General features: G+C 38.2%; 1 protein-coding gene across 1 annotated transcript in view; it reads right to left on the reverse strand.

The window, feature by feature from the left end:
• The window catches only part of MAT1A (methionine adenosyltransferase 1A), a 41,718-nt gene extending 35,583 nt beyond the window's left edge, over positions 1 to 6,135 (reverse strand). The window contains exon 1 of the mRNA XM_043982960.1: positions 5,786 to 6,135. Within this exon, the coding sequence (XP_043838895.1) occupies positions 5,786 to 5,879 (94 nt within the window). The 5' untranslated portion in view covers positions 5,880 to 6,135. The remainder of the gene's footprint in view (positions 1 to 5,785) is intronic.
• Between the last annotated feature and the right edge of the window lie 10,874 nt (positions 6,136 to 17,009).

The following is a 17,009-nucleotide window of genomic DNA, read 5'->3' on the forward strand; positions in this document are numbered from 1 at the left end:
ACCTCTATAAATAAGGAAATTAATCAATAAACATTTGATATTCACTCACTCTGTGTGCCTAGAACTATACTAAGTGCCATGGAAAATACAGAGCAGTACAAAATAATGGACAGGAAGCCCAGTGCAGGGTACTTAGACCTTCTCAAAGTAGGCCAATGTCTCCTAGGTTCTTTATCATGATCAACATCGAACAAAGATTGTATGCCAATTCCCTAAAGGCCTACTGAAGCAAGTAAGTAAAAAAGCAAAGCCTACTCCTATTTATGTATGGCTGGCAGATGGTTAGCCAAAGAAGGAGCCTTCTCTTATGAAAATAAGAGTTTAAGAACAAAATGTTCACGGTAGATAGCTCACAAAATTATCTACTTTGTGAGTATGATACAACTAAACTGAATAATTCAGTCAGCTTTACATAAGTATCCAGTTAGATGAAGGAAAAAGGAACTCTAAGCAATTTAGAAACAATAGCCCTTACTCCAGGAGTTTGAGAATATACAGTTTATTGGCATGATATTCCCTCCATGACTACAGATTGCAACCCTACTACAACATCATAGTTGGTCTTTAGGAATTGGTAAGACCGAAAAATATATCACCCTGTGGCCAATGACATGGTGTTGAGCCTCTTAAAATTTAGCTAGTCTGGTCATTGGACAGCACATAGATGGCCCATCCCTAGGTCCATATTAGAGCTTTTCCAGCTAAGTAAACCAACAGCACTTCAGCTCTACTGACATAGCCATCAAGAACTCCGAATTCCTTCCATTCCACAATGAAGAATAAGAATTGATGGTATGTTACAGGCTACATCTAAGGTTTGATAGGACACATTTGCAGACAATGCCCACTTCAAAATCTTCTAAACTTATAGGAGTCATCCATTTTGCTAAAGAAAGTTGATTAAACTTGAGGGCGGTTAATGAAGAATGTCTTCTTGGTCTTCATGAAGAAAATGCAAGAGTTAGATCAGTGAATAGAGTCCTAATTCTGGAGTCAGGAAGACCTGAGTTCAAATCCATTCTTATAAGAACTGTGTGACACTAGGCAAGTCAGGTAACCTGTTTGCCTCAGTTTCATCATCTGTAAAATGAGGTTAATAATAGCATCAATTTCCCAAGGTGGTGAGAATAAAATGAAATATAATGTAAAGCACTTACTTTAGAAACCTTCAACTTGAGAAGTGCTAGCTATTACTATCATTGTGAACATTGGTAGAAAGCAAACTACAAGAAGGAATGAAGATACTCCCTGCTGACTATTATCTCTTTCTCTATAAATATAAACATTGTCAAAATGCCAAAGGAGGCAATACATCATGATGCTAAACATATTGGACTTGGAGTTAGTATACCTGGATTTGAATCTCCCCTCAAAGATTTAATATTTTGTGACCATGGAAAAGCCATTTAACTGGGAGTAGAGCCAAGATGGTGGAGAGAGGGCAGAGACTTCCCTGAGCTCTCCCCCAAGTCTCTCTGAACACCTTTAAATAATGTCAAGAAACAAATCCTGGAGTGACAGAACCCACGAAAGGATGGGATGAAACAATTTTCCATCCCAAGACAATTTAGAAGTTTGGCATAAAATGTCTGTCATATTGGGGTAAGAGTAGAGCACAGTCCAGTGCAGGCTATGCCAGCACAGACCAGGCCCCAGAAAATCAGGAGAAGGCCTTGGGTGCCACTGAATTGACAACTCCAGTTGCTACTTATGGAGCTCTCAGCCCACAGATAGTAAGGGCATCAAACAACTGGTCAGAAGGAGATCACAGGGGTCTCTTTGCTGGCACCAGGGTCAAGACTGTTGTTTTGCCCATACTCAGATCCAGGTCACAGTCCTGAGTGGCAGTCCCAGGATGAGCACACTAGCGCTTGTAGAGAACCCTCCTCACAATTCCAGGTCAGAAAAGCAAACTTGTGGTCTCTCACAGACCAGAGCACAGGCCAGGAGAGTAGTAAACACACATGTCCTTAGATTATACCAGCTTGTAAGAACTAAAACCAAACAGGTCTTTAGAAGTATCTATGAAAATAGCTGAACAAACCTCATAAAGCTTGGGACAGTGCACCCTCCATCCTGGAAGCAGAGTCCCACTTTAGCAAAGAGTTTAAAGTCAAGAAATAGGTGAGAAAATAAGCAACAGGAAAAAAATCTGACTATAGAAAGTTACTATGCTGTTGAGGAAGATCAAAACACATTCAGAAAAATCCCTTAATCTCTAAAATCCTCACTTTTCTCATCTTTTAAATGTGGATTCCAGTAGTTTTACTACCTAATTCACAGGTTTGCTCAATAAATGTGAGTAATGGGGCGGCTAGGTGGCACAGTGGATAAAGCACTGGCCCTGGATTCAGGAGTACCTGAGGACAAATCCAGCCTCAGACACTTGACACTTACTAGCTGTGTGACCCTGGGCAAGTCACTTAACCCCCATTGGCCTGCTTAAAAATAAAAAAATAAATGTGAGTAGTTATTTTTCTCATATAATTTTGAAGAAATCTCTCTCAATACATGAATTAGTTCTATTGTAATTGTGTGTGTGTATATGTATGTATATATGCTTTTATCATTTATACTTATGCTCCTTTCACAAAGGAATGACTAATTCCTTTTCCACATTGTATTTAAGGTAAATAAATAAGTTTCCAGCTGTTAGCTATTGCAGCCATCCTTTATGGATGGCTGACAATGTGCTAATCCTTACCCAGGAATCTTTCAGAGTGACATAAATCTGTCAGTATGCCTCCTATGGAGGTCCAAATAAGCAGTAGATTCCAATTTGAGAAACAATACCTTTTTCAGTATTAAATAACTATTGTTCTTCCTATATAAGCTAAGGAAGAGTACAGAATAAGTTAGCATTTATTAGGCTCCTATTATTTGAAAGATATAATTACTACACTGAAGTATTTTATAATCTATCTGGAGAGATGAAGCATATGTTTTTAAAAGGGAAACATGGGAATGCTAAATTAGTGGTACAAGATAGTAAGGCCTCAAAGATTTCAACAGAATTTTGAGAAAGTCTAATGAAGTCTTTATTTTTATTGGTATTGTTAAATATTGTAGAGAAAATACTATGATTACATTCTGAAGCTTTATAGAAATGTTGCAGTCTAGATTCCTTTCCAGTTCCAAAGCTTCAAAGTGATTAAATTGTTTATATTACCCACAAAAATTTCATTTTGAAATTAATTCAAATTCTGACTTTTTCAGTTACTACTTTGATCCTTCAGTGATACATCCATAAATCTGTAACCTAATTGGTATGGGTACTCACCCTAACCATTAAAATCACAGCCCATCCATCTATGCTTGCTGATCTTGTGCTACTCTTGTCCAGGGGATCTAGCCACCATATCTTCTTCTAGATCTCATGATGGATAACAATGCCAGTGGAGTATGTGGACTATACTCCACTGAGAGCAAGCATTCTCAGGACATGACCACCCTACTTCTTTTTCTAGGCTTGCGTCTCTTTAACAATATCCTTTATAACCTGTTTATGTACAAGTCTTCATTGGTAATATGCAGTCACTATTTTCCCTTGCATTTAGTTATTAAATGATTCAAAATTACTTCAAATATGGTACATGATGAAGTTTCCCCAGACTTGGTAGTCTTTGACTATTCTCATATAATGAAAAAATTAAAACATCAGTTTAATGAATTTAGGGTTAAGGGAGATGATGGATAGGAATCCATCTAAATGTTAGTACTTGGTAATCTAAATCACTCATTAATTGACAGAGTTTTTCATTTTTCAACTATTCAACATGTCAGTATTGTATAGTCATGGGCTCGTTGACAGCCCAAACTGGTCACTGGATGTCCAAGGACCTAAGTTTTTCCCCTAGGTACAGAGAATCAAAACTTCTAATTCTCAGAACTTCATAATCTCTTAAAGTTCTCTAGAATGCATGAGACAAAATAGTATACTGGGAAGTAATGCCATGACAATCCCAAATACCATACTTCAAAATTAGTAAACAAAAAATTTGAAGTGGGAAATTGGAAGATATAGGCATAATAACATTCACCTATTGCAAAGGGAGATGGAGAAGGTACTAATGTACCAAAAGAAAATGTCAGGCAGAAAAAAGAAAAAAACAAATAAGGGGCAATAGAAGATAGGAATGTTTCCTGGATTCAGTTCAAGTGAGTAAACATGTTATGTTGCAATATATCTCAAATGATCAACAGAGCTGTCAGTAGTACATAAGCACCTGCTGAAACTGATGTCTTGTCACATTAATCTAAAGTAAAATGAACTTATGCAGAGCTCCAAAATACACCCGAACTTCCTGATACCCCTATATCTATAATGTCTGTACAAGAATAATGCCAGAGTTGAACAACAACTGGAATTTCAGGAGTGCCTTCAGCTTAGCCTTCAGGTTCACTTTAAGACACTATTTCATATGAGATTATCAATAGTCCTATAAGATAGATACTACAGGTATTATTGGAAAATATTTTGTAGATAAGGAAAATGAGGTTCCCAGAGGTTAAGGGATTTGCCATTGGTCCCACAGTTAATAAGTTTCAGGGGCAGAATTTGAACCCATGCTTCCTAATTTTAGGTCTAGCACTCAATCCATAATGCCATGTTCTGTCTTTGGGTAAGCATGGTGCAAAGTAAAAAGAAGTGGAGTCTGAGGCAGAGGTTGGACTAGATGACTTCCAAGGTCCCTTCCAGCTCAAAGCCTATAATACTATGATCTCAAAGGTTTCTTTGGTTCTAAATCTTGATCCTGTGATTTTTATCATACTTACAACTGTCCAGAACGATGATTTCCCTGCCTAACTTAGTTATCGTTCATATGCCTTTGTAGGAGCAGAAGGGCAAATAATTATCTTTTCCACCAATAGGGTTTTTTTTCCTTCACATTTCCTAAAATAACAGACATTCGATACCATCTCTTTCTTTCTAAAGCACATTCACTTAACATGGAAAACTCAGTGACCCTTGTCCTTGTTTGAGGGAACATTTTCTGTTGACTCAAGCTGCATATTGGTGACAGATGACCATTTGGCTTTTTTTAGTATATATGATTTTAAATATTCTGACTGTATTTATGGACATTCAGCTGATAAACTTGGCGATTCCAGTTCAAGCAACTCCATATATTTCCTTATTTTAAAATTATAACAAGATGCTAGTGGGGCTAAATATACTCCCTATTTTCTACCCTATTATCTTATGCTTTCTCTCTAACAGCTAAGAGGTCGTCTTTTCTATGAAAATATGTTTTCTAAGACTTTGTGAACATAGAGGTCAAACCCAATCCATTCATATTAATGACAGGATGATGATAATGATGATAATTATTATTATTACTGACAATAATAATACTAATACATTCATATAGTGCTTTAATGGGTGCAAAATGCTCCACATATACCCTTCTTTTATCTTCACAACAACCCAAAGAGTTTGATGCTAATATATTATCCTTATTTTGCAGATGAAGAAGCCAGATAATAAGTGACTTGCCCAGAGTCATACAACTAATAAATGTCTATGGTAAGATTCAAATTCACATCTTCCTGATGCCCAGTCCAGGGCTCTATCTACTGCACAATCTAGCTGTTTTGAGTTTTATTTTTTCTTTTTAGAGAAGTAATCACAAAAGTAATATAGGCTAATACAACCTGACCTCTTTGGTGCCACTGCCGACACTAACTGGATTCGCCTTTAGACAACCACCCACCTCTTCCATACCATGTCACTAGTTGCTAGTAAGTTAACTTTGTGAAGCCGCTCCCAGGCAAGCTAACTTACCAGGATGCCCTTCTCCTACAGACTCCGAAGTGAACATGAAAGCCCCTTCTTCACTCAGAGAATGGTCACACAAGCCATCCACAGGTCCATTCATGTTGAAATACTTGCCCTGTAAGTTTCTTCAAAGGAACAACTTGAGGACTCTGATTGCACCCTGGTTTCCTTTGGGATCCAAAAGGAATTTTCCCCCTAGCAGAGCTCTTTCTTTCTATGTAGGAGACTGCTTCTGCCTGCAGAGCTTTGAGCAAGTGTGAGTAGAACGAGGATGTATGAAAAAGTGAATGAGTGAACTGAACCGGCATGTGCCTCTTCCCTCTATCAGTGTCTCTGGCTGATTGGATCTTAAGTTCCAGTTGCTCCTATATATGGAAAAGTGAAAGTGCCTGAATAATCATGTGAGAAAATGGAGGAGTCCATTCGCTGAGAGGGGAGGGGAGCCTTCTTTCTTTAGAGGAATTTCAATGAACTCTGATCCCCCACAACATAAAACCCAGCATTGCACACCAAGAAACCCCATGTTTTTGCAGAAGTAAAGAATCTATGGGATCCTTGATTAGCTCCATTAGGAATCTATGAATTACTCCAATTTTAACATCCCCTTTAGAAGGATGGGATTGTTTTCACATGTGTACTGTTGTTGCATGAAAACATAAAAATGTAGGATCAAACTCTCCTAGGGAAATGTAAGAGAACAATAATTGGTCTGGAGTGTAGGGAGAGACTGTAGCATGTCCTTGTTGTGAGGTGTTTCTCCCTTGTTTCTTTTTAGTATTTTTTCTTCTTTCTTTTTTCATTTTTTTCTTTCTTCTGTCTTTCTTCCGTCCTTTCTTTCTTTGTTCCTTTTTTCCTTTCTTCTTTCCTTCCTTCCCTCTTTCTTTCCTTTCCTCTTTCCTTCCTTCCTTCCTTCCTTCCTTCCTTCCTTCCTTCCTTCCTTCCTTCCTTCCTTTCTTTCTTTCTTTCTTTCTTTCTTTCTTTCTTTCTTTCTGTCTGTCTTTCTGTCTTTCTGTCTTTCTGTCTTTCTTTCTTTCTTTCTTTCTTTCTTTCTTTCTTTTTTTCTTTATTTATTTCTTTTATCTTGTCCAGTACAGACATCTCAGTTTGCATTGATCTCTTTGAGCTTATCACTAAAAGAAAGCCAAAGCTAAATTCTGCCTTTGGTTTGCAGTGGCAGAAGCATATTTTCAACACAGTTTCATCTTAGAAAGAAAGCATGCCTCTTCTTTGTTTTCAAGTCTTCTTTGCCCACACTAATTATGGTAAAAGGTATTTCTGCCTCTACGAAGTTGTTACCTAACAACTAGATGGACTATTACTGAATCAAGTTTCTCAGGTTAAGTAAGAGAAAATGGATTTTTTCCAGGAAAGTTTTAAAAGTGAAAAATCATTCTTGGGGCATTTCAGCTATGAAGAAGTAGAATTTTCTAGAGCTGTCAGGGTACAAATGTAATGTTTATATGTATAGTAACCAAGATTCAATAACTTCTAAGGAATCCCTGTTCACGCTGATCCTAGAGTTTTCTACTATGCCCAAAATAAAAATGAACCATATTATACAGGTAAAAATACAATGCACTCCTGACAGCAACACCCACTAATTTGTCATTGCATTCCAAATATGTTTGGATTATTCTGTAATTTGAAACAATAAAAATGGAAAGTAATGACCTTGAAAGGATCATTTAGATGGATAGAAAAACAAATTTCTGCTAGGGAAGAACAAAAGATCTCCCAAAACCTAACGCCAAACACTGCAAAAATAACAAAATGTGAAAGGCATGATCAGAAACCATGATGACTATATTTTTATGTGTCTCCCATATATGCATTATGGATTTTTAAGTTAAAAAAGCCACCATTCCCTTTTGGCATGAGTTCCAGGCATTGAAGCAACAACCAGAACACTGATGGTTTTGCTAATTGCTCAGGAACAAAAGCCACTTTTAAATACTTTACTATGGCCAACGAAATGACACCAACACTCTCCAGATGTTAAGCAATGGGACCTTGCATTTTATTTTGCAATATTTAAGAAGGAGGGAGCTTTGGGGGGTAGGGGTGGGGGTGGAGGGGATTAGTAAAAGGAGAAGAAAAGGCCAATGGCATGAGCTAGATGCTAAAGGACAATCACATTAGGGCAAGAGATAACCTTTGATACTGTCAGTATATCGGGATTCACATTGTTTGCACCTAAAATGTTTCATCATCATTGTGCTTTGGCAAATTTCTTCTGCATATATTTGCTTCAAAACAGGAGGTATAGTGGGCTAATGTTTAATTTGGACTGTAGACCCAAGTTCCTCCCTCAATCAGTTTTTTTGGTTTAGTGTTTGTTTGTTTTTTAATATCTACTAAACAGTCAAAAAAATTAAGAAAAAGTTGAAGTATCAAAAAATTATGTATGCTCTCATTTAGGAGCTAGAATGAAGCAAATCAGTGTTTTCATTGTCTTCTGTATTGCAAAAGTAAAATCAGTAGTAGAATCATTAATATTCCCCCTTTTAAAAATAGTTTAAATAGTATTAGGAGACAACTATGAATTATAATATAAAAGGAGAAAAAAATTAATTCGATTTGTTACTCTCTGTTTAACCATGGGCAAATCCCTTTTAAATAGGTTGTAGTTTCTTCAAACTGTAAAATGAGAGATTTGGATTAAATCATGTTCAGTCATTTGACTCTTTGTGACTCCCTTTCTTGGCAAAGATACTAGAGTGATTTGCCATTTCCTTCTCCAGCTCATTTTGCAGATGAGGAACTAAGGCAAACAGGGTTATGTGACTTGCCCAGGGTCACACAGCTAGTAAGTATCTGAGTCCAGATTTGAATTCAAGAAGATGAGTCTTCCTGACTCCAGGTCCAGTGTTCTATCAGCTGCACTATCTATCTGCTTATTGTATGTGTCATAGATCTATTTGGAAACCTGGTAAAAGATATGAACCCCCTCCAAGAATCGTGTTTGTAAATGTGTGAAATAAAACACACAGGATTATGAAGGAAATGAAAGGCTGGTGAGAACAAAGATGGGCATATCCCCCTGGAATCTATCTACTTAAGAACTCCTGGATGAGATGACTGATCTGTCAGGTCCCTTCTACCTCAAGATGATAACAAGTGTCATTTTATAGTAGCTTACAAAATGCTTTGTACATATTATCTCATTTGAACCTTCTGATAACCCTGAGAGGCTAGTGATACCTCTGGATGATTGTCTCCACTTTAAAGATAAGCAATCGAACTCAGTTAAGCAACTTGCCCATAGTCATGCAGGTAACAAGTGCCAGGAGCTGGATTTGAATCCAAGTCTTCTGAAATTCCAAGTCCAGAACTCCACTCACTGAGCCATGCTATTTCCCTGAATTATAGGATCCTGTGCTAAAATCATAGAGAACTGATCCTTTAGAAAGTTAGACAAGCTCTTGATTAGAGTTGTGAACTGATCAATCCATTCTTGAGAGAAATTTGGAACTATGCCCAAAGGGCTATAAAATTGTTATTCTTCAATACCACTGCTAGATCTATATCCCAAAGACATCATAAAGGTTTTGGGGGGGACCTATTAGTACAAAAAATATTTATAGCAGCTCTTTTTTGTAGTGGCTAAGAGTTGGAAATCAAAAAGAATGTCCATCAACTGGGGAATGGCTAAACAAGATGTGGTATATGATTGTGATGGAAAATTATTATGCTATAAGAAATGACAAGAAGGATGATTTCAGAAAAATCTGGAAAGACTTACATGAAATGATACAAAGTGAAGTGAACAGAATCAGGAGAATGTTGTACACAGTAACAGCAATATTGTATAAGGATCAGCTGTGAATGACTTACTTAGCTTTTCCCAGAAATACAATGATCCAAGACAATCCCAAAGGACTCCCGATGAGGAAGAGAAAAAACTGATACTGTCTGAATACAGACTGCAACATGCTATTTTTCACTTTCTTTCTTTGTTTGAGTCTTCTTATGTGAAATGACTAATAAGGAAATGTTTAAATGATTGTTTATGTGTAACCTATATCAGATTGCTTACTTTCTCAAGGAAGGGGAAGGTGAAGAGGGGAGAGATAGAATTAAAGTTGAGAACTTTTTTAATGTTTAAAAGTTGGTTTAACTCATAATTAGGGAAAATAAAATATTATATAGAAACGAAAGCTATGCAAGCACCTCCTACCCCTTACTGGGATGTCATTGAGGAACTATAACTATCCCAGACATGGAAGGGCAGTCCCAGACCATTACATCCCCAGACCTCCTTATAATCTCAGGTTTCATGGTATCTCCTAGAGAAAATTGTGTAGGAAAGGTCACAGAAAATGTAAAAAGGAACGTCTCCTAAGAAATTCAGACTTTTTTATAATTGAGATGGTCATCCCAGTGGAAATTACTCACTACATAATGACTTTGCCTTCTTTTTCTTTCTTTTTCTTCCCCTCCCCTCCCCAGCCCCCAAAGCAATGAGGGTCGAGTGACTCACCCAAGGTCACACAGCTAGTAAGTGTTAAGTGTCTGAGGTTGGATTTGAACTCAGGTCCTCCTGAATCCAGGGCAGGTGCTTTATCCACTGCACCACCTAGTTGCCCCCTTTGCCTTCTTTTAGTACTCTATCTAGTTCCAGACACTTAGTAGCTGTGTGAGGCTAGGCAAGTCACTTAACCCTGTTTGCCTTAGTTTCCTTATCTGTAAAGTGAACTGGAGAAGAAAATAGCAAACCACTCCAGTATCTTTGCCAAGAAAACCCCAAATCAGGCCATGAAGAGTTAGACATGACTGAAACTGGTCAAACAACAACAATGAATTCCTGAAATTGTGCCTTTTGTTTATCATGTCCTAATTGAATAGGTCAGATTTTAAATTTTTCCCAAAATATTTTATGCATGCTACTAAAAGACATAATCCCTGTCCTTAAGATTTCTAAATGTTCCACCCTTTATTTGCAATGATGCTATTAATGATCCACTTAAATAAGGCATGTACTTTGAACTGTTCTTGTAGAAGTAGGGATAGGTTGCACTGAACCATTCATACTCTATTACTCCATTCTCCTTTCAATCAACACCATTTATAATACAGGTAGAAGGGAATGCAAATGTACTGCAAACGAAGTTATTTTCTACATTTTATGGGTTTGGTCTCCTTACTATTGCATTACAATAACTGGGCTAATAGGGTAGAAATCCAAAAAGTCAGTATCTTTATATTTTGCTGAATAGTATTTATCTTGCAGGGTCAGTATTGAGTGTAATGAGTATTTTATATACCTTATATTTTCTACTCCAACTTCCAACTGAAGGAGAGGTTTTGAATGTCATGAGGCTCCTCTCTTGTGGTAAAGTGCCTGGTGCTGATTCTATTCTAGCTGAGATTTACAAGGCAAAGGGTCTGCTGTGCATAAAAAGCTGACTGAAATTTTCCAGGTTATATAACAAGAGGAGGTTATCTCCCAGCAGTTCAAGGATGCCTCCACTATCAGTTTCATTGCAGCTTTCTTGCACAGGTTCTAGATAATGGATGGTACTGTCTCAAGTTAAAGTGGGGAGGAGCAGGGAAGAGGTTTAGATCCCTATGACAAATTTGGTCTTTGTGAGTATGAATTCCTAGGAGGGACCCCAGAGCCATGTAGCACATGCATACATGTTAGGGTCCTGCCCCTCCCCTGCATCAAATAGAATGTAAGATCTTCAAGATAAGGGTCTGATCCATTTTTGCTCTTGGATCCCCAGGGCCTTGCACATAGCAGGCACTTAATAAATGTCTATTGAGTTGAATCTGAGATTATCTTAGTGCCAGTGCTCCTTCTACCAATACATATTACAGCCTCATCCATACGAAGCGGGGCTGCGCACTTGCTCCCATGCTTTCTAGCATGATGTTGTTGGTCAGCTTCAATGAGAATGAATATAGCATCAAAGTCAACTACTGCACTGAGCATAAATTATTTAACTTGCAAAGGCTACAAGCCAAGACTAAAGTGGAGGGAGAATTGGCGCATGACTTTTGGTTCACAAATGATTATACACACAATGCAGCCTCAGAAACTGAGAGGCAACAAAGTATGGTTCAATTCTCTGCTACTTGTACTAATTTTGGCCTGACAATTAACAACAAGAAAACAGAGGTTCTCCACCAGTCAGCACAATACCATCCATCCATATTTGCGACCATCAGTTATAGCAAATGGAGAAATTTTGAATGCTATGGATAATTTCACTTACGTTGGCAGTATACTTTCTAGGAATGTACTCAGATGATAAGGGTGACACATGAATTAGCAGAGCTAGCTCAATATTAGGAAGGCTTCAAAGGAACATATGGGAGAGAAGTATTAGATTGCCTAGAAAACTGAAGCTCTACAGAGCCATTATGCTGACCTCATTGTTGTATGCTTATGAAACTTGGACGATCTACCAGCACCATGCCAGGAAACTGAATTGCTTCCATTGGAATTGTCTTAGGAAGATTCCAAAGATCACCTGGTGAGATAAGGTACCAGACACTGAAATCCTTTCTCAAACTGAACTGCCAAGCATTCAAACTCTACTGCAGAGAGTGGAACTCCAATGGACTGGGCATGTTGTCTGAATGCCAAATATTCATTTGCCTAAAAAGACAATTTTATGGAAAACTCACAAGGCAAGCACTCAGATGGAGGTCAGAAGAAGCAGTACAAAAGGACATACTCAAGAATAACTTTGGAATTGATTGTGAGACATGAGAGATGCTAGCACCAGTCTGTTCAGTGTGGTGTGCCCACATCAAAGAAGGTGCTGTGCTCCATGAACAAAACAGAATTGCAGTAGTTCAAAAGAAACATGAGGTGCACAAATTTAGATATATTTCCTTTGCCAATATTCATATGAACTATTTCTGCCTGACCTGTAATACAGCTTTCCAAGCTCATGTTGGTCTCAGCCACAGTAGGACACACTGTACCCTGACCCCAACATAGTGATGTCATTTTTATCCTCTTAGAGAACAAAGGACAACCAACCATTTCTTCATGAGTGTCCTTTGCAATTATATATTTTCTAGAATAGTAGAAATAAAAAGCTGACCGATACTTGAAGTCCATATGGTACACTGAGTACTTTCACAGGGTGGGAGTGGGAAGCTATTACCGACACAGGGAAACCATTATTTCCCCTATGTTATCTTAACTTGGTTTTAGAGATTTCATTGGAATTTTCCTCCAGGGAGGGGCAAAACAAAAGAGAGATAGTGACCTTCTTAAAGGGAGGACGGGGTGAAGGGGCCCCTAAGATGAATTTGATCTTTGTGAGTATAAGGTCCTTGGAGGGACTCCAGAGCCATGTAGCATATGTGTAGACATTAGAGGCCTGCCTCTCCCCTGTACCAAATAGAACGTAAGATCTTTGAGAAGGGCTTGATTTATTTTTGCTCTTGAATCCCCAGAGCTTTGCACATAGTAGACACTTAATGTTTGTTGAGTTGAATCTGAGATTCTCTTAGTGTTAGTAGTCCCTCCACCAGTACATATTACAACCCCATCCATAATTTGTATCCCGTGCAATTCATATCCATGTCTTTATATAAGTCTTCCACAGAGGATCTATCAATGCTAGGGAAGCTTTCCTCTGGTTATTTTAGTGTCACAAATTCAACATTTGTGTTGCCCATCTCTTGTTTTCCATTCTAACTACTCTACAAGTGCATCATGTTTTCTGGTTATCAGTGCCATTGCTTTCATTGTTTATGCCATTTCTTCCATGAGAACCATTATTAGTATGTTTCAACCCACCATGTACTTTCCCGTTAGCTTTCAGATTTGGTTTTTCCAGGATTACGGCTTTTCTAGCCACATACCAGCACTAGGGGAATACTGATGTTAAAGAAATAAGCTTTTGTTGTCACTCAGAATCATTGAAAGATCTAATATACTATACAGTTTCCCAAACGTCATCCACCCTCACATCCTCTCTGGTTTAGTTATAAGACCAGTTCATTATTTATCTGTAATGCCTGTCTCTTAGTGTGTGTGTGTGTGTGTGTGTGTGTGTGTGTATACATGTAGAAACAGAGAGATAATAAGAAGGAAAGAAAGAAGGAAGGAAAGAAAGAAGGAGGGAGGGAAGGAAGGAAGGAAGGAAGGAAGGAAGGAAGGAAGGAAGGAAGGAAGGAATAGAAAAAATACAGTAGATAGATCCAGCTGAATGTCATAGTCTTGGTAATATGTATGTTTCATCCACTTTGCTTTTCTAATGTGGATGGTTGAAATAATTTTAAAATTGTTGGGGATTCTACTGAAGAGGCTCTATAGCATTGTGTTTGATAAACCTATTGCAATGTCATCTTAATAAGAGCATCTAAAATACTTTATCATCAAGACAAAATATTTTTTTCTAACTGTATGTAAAACAGTGTCCATGACAGTCAGTTCACTTCTGTTAAGGGAGGACTAGTACCTCTGGCGTGAGGACATGCCAATTCCTTTTCAGGGTTGCTCATCTACCTTTGGTATCCATCTGTCACCCAACTCTCACCTGTGGCTACAAGAAGATGTAGCATGCACAGCAGCCACACCCTGGTAAAACTGTCTTAGCAGATGGTTGAGAGTAACCAACAGGCCTCAAATCTGTCAGTGAGTTAGGGGATATCTACACCAAGGATGTGAAGACTTCCCCTGGTGGAATGGACAGATGAGAACAATTTGTTCCAAAGACCAGGAAGGAAGCTAAGGCAGGCACTATAGAAGGCTTAAAGCTTGGTTGGACATCCAAGATGCCAGGCTCATACACTACATTTCAGACCACCACCAATGATCCTGACTTTTGTCTTGCAACTGGACTTAGATGACTCTGAAAGAGATAGAGAGAGAGAGAGGAGAGAGAGAGAGAGAGAGAGAGAGAGAGAGAGAGAGAGAGAGAGAGTGACAACTGTGCTACTCTGCCTCACTTAAATTATGGGCAAGTCAAGATATCACATAAGATATCATAGGTCATTCTCAAAGGACAAGCAATAACAACAAAATATCCATATCCATATATGCATATCCATATACACAAATATAGATATGTGTGTAAAATTCATCTTCAATATTTCTGTGGATTTAACTTTTGCAACTTCAAGCATTCATGTGATTTTATTACTAACCTCATTTTTTGCTTTTGGGTTGGCAATGCCCCACACATTCATGACTATGCTCAGTAGAGACAGAATGTAGGTGGTGATATCCGGACCTCCTCACTTTCTGAACCTTCTGAGCAAATGGGAAAGTTGCTAGGGGCAAAATTTAGCTGCCTCCTTTGGCTTCTCTAGCTCAGCCTGGAGCCAAACTCTTCTGTGCTCAGGGGGAGGGAAGGAGGGAAGGAACACAGCTGCATGGCCTGGGGTGCTTACCTGGGAGGGAGAAGGCTCTCCTGGGAAGCTCTAGGAACGCACTGGCTCTGCTCCCAGTACTATTGGGGTGCTTAAAAGGGGCTGGAAACTGGGAAACATGGAACTGACCGTGCTGGGGTGCTAGCCAACTGGGCTGAGTGACTTAAGTTCCAGCAAGCTCTTGCTTCGTTGAAAACTAAGGGCAACCTACATAGAGAGGCTTACAGCAATATAGTATATTTTATAATACCCTCACACAGCGGAAGGCAAGACCCAGGTTAAAAAATGTTTTAGTTTTAAGAATTTTATTTGCTGTACCAGATTTATGGAACTGTAGATTTCATGTGTTATGAAACATAAATGTTGTCTGAAATTAATGTGTTTTTGTTTTATTGAGATGTTGGCACAAAAGGTCATGAAATTCTAAGGAATTACTAGCAAGAAAAATAATGTTTTGCATGTTCCCAATTTTATCGTTTGTAGTGCATCTTGTGGGTTATTTCATGGTTACTGTGTTAGCAAAAGGACATATTGTTAGAATTAATGTTTTGCTATAAAGACCTGTATACATAAATGTGTATTTTCATCAATGTCTAGTGAAAGATTACAGTTTTTAGTGGTCACAGGAATCTAACCCAATGTTTCCCATAAAACCAGTGTATCAGCATTCGAGTGTTTTACTTTCATATGGCTTTCTAGGAACATTACCCCCACAAAAGTTGAGGACTGACTATATAAAAATCAAAGATACTTTCAGTGTGTACATAAACCATCCTCATAAAAAAGCTCATAGAAATGAGAGAGCAAGCACAACACTTGCTGGTGTTTTCTCATCAGTTGAAGGGAGTAGGTGGGAATAAAACACCAACTGTGACCTTTTCTCTTATAATTTTCTTTGAAGTGCCTCAAAAAATGGCTCTCTGTGTGCTTATCAACTCAGATATCTTCAAATCATATTGGACAAGATGCAGCCATTCCTCCCAACTTCAACTTCTTAATTACCATTGGCAACTCTTACCATATTATATTGGACTTGGTATGACTCCAAAGGAGAAGTTAGCAACATAAATACTTCTTCCTACTGGCCACTTTCAGAACATTCCTCTATACTATGTCTCAGTGACATCTTATTTTAATGGTGGTGCTTTTTAAATACCACCTTTTTCCCTATCCATGTCACTCTCCCAACTTTATATTGACTTTAGCCTCTTTTCTACAGTTTTCTTTTCCATATCATCTCCTATTAATATCCTTGAGGATTTCAATATCAATGTTGATATCTCTTCCAATAGCCTGATCTTCTAACTCCTCGACCTACTCAACTTGAGTAATCTCCTTCTTGATTCCATCTGTGCCATAATCACTCATTAGGCTTCATCATCTCTCAGGCTTGTATCCTTTCTAATATTTGGAATTTTGACATTCTAATCTCTAAAAACACACTCCTATCTGTTTCCCTTGACCACTCTAACTTAGTTTACACCTATCCATCAACCTAAATTTCTTAGCATATATAGTCTCTTATCCCTATTCTCTTGATCCATCTCACCTCATTCTTGATTTACTTGCCTCCATACCCACCATCCTTAACCCTAGTGGCTGCCATTTTTCTATTTGACTAACTTCTCCCCTGGAATCATTTGCCTTCTGTTCTACAGTAACTTCCATAGAAGAAAATACAGGCAGTCAATGACATGGTTTCTATAGATGACAGTGGTTTGAATGATTCGAAAGGATAGGGTTAACCACCAGACAGCTGGGTTTGAAACTTGTATATGCCTTTAAATGCAATAAATTAAGGAAAGATGGGTCTAAATTGGCCCCTTTTCTGTCTCCTGGCATTAAACTCATAGACTAAAATCCAGACCTGGCTTTTTACCAGCAACTTCCC

Source organism: Dromiciops gliroides, chromosome 2 (assembly GCF_019393635.1).
Source record: "Dromiciops gliroides isolate mDroGli1 chromosome 2, mDroGli1.pri, whole genome shotgun sequence".
NCBI lineage: Eukaryota > Metazoa > Chordata > Mammalia > Microbiotheria > Microbiotheriidae > Dromiciops > Dromiciops gliroides.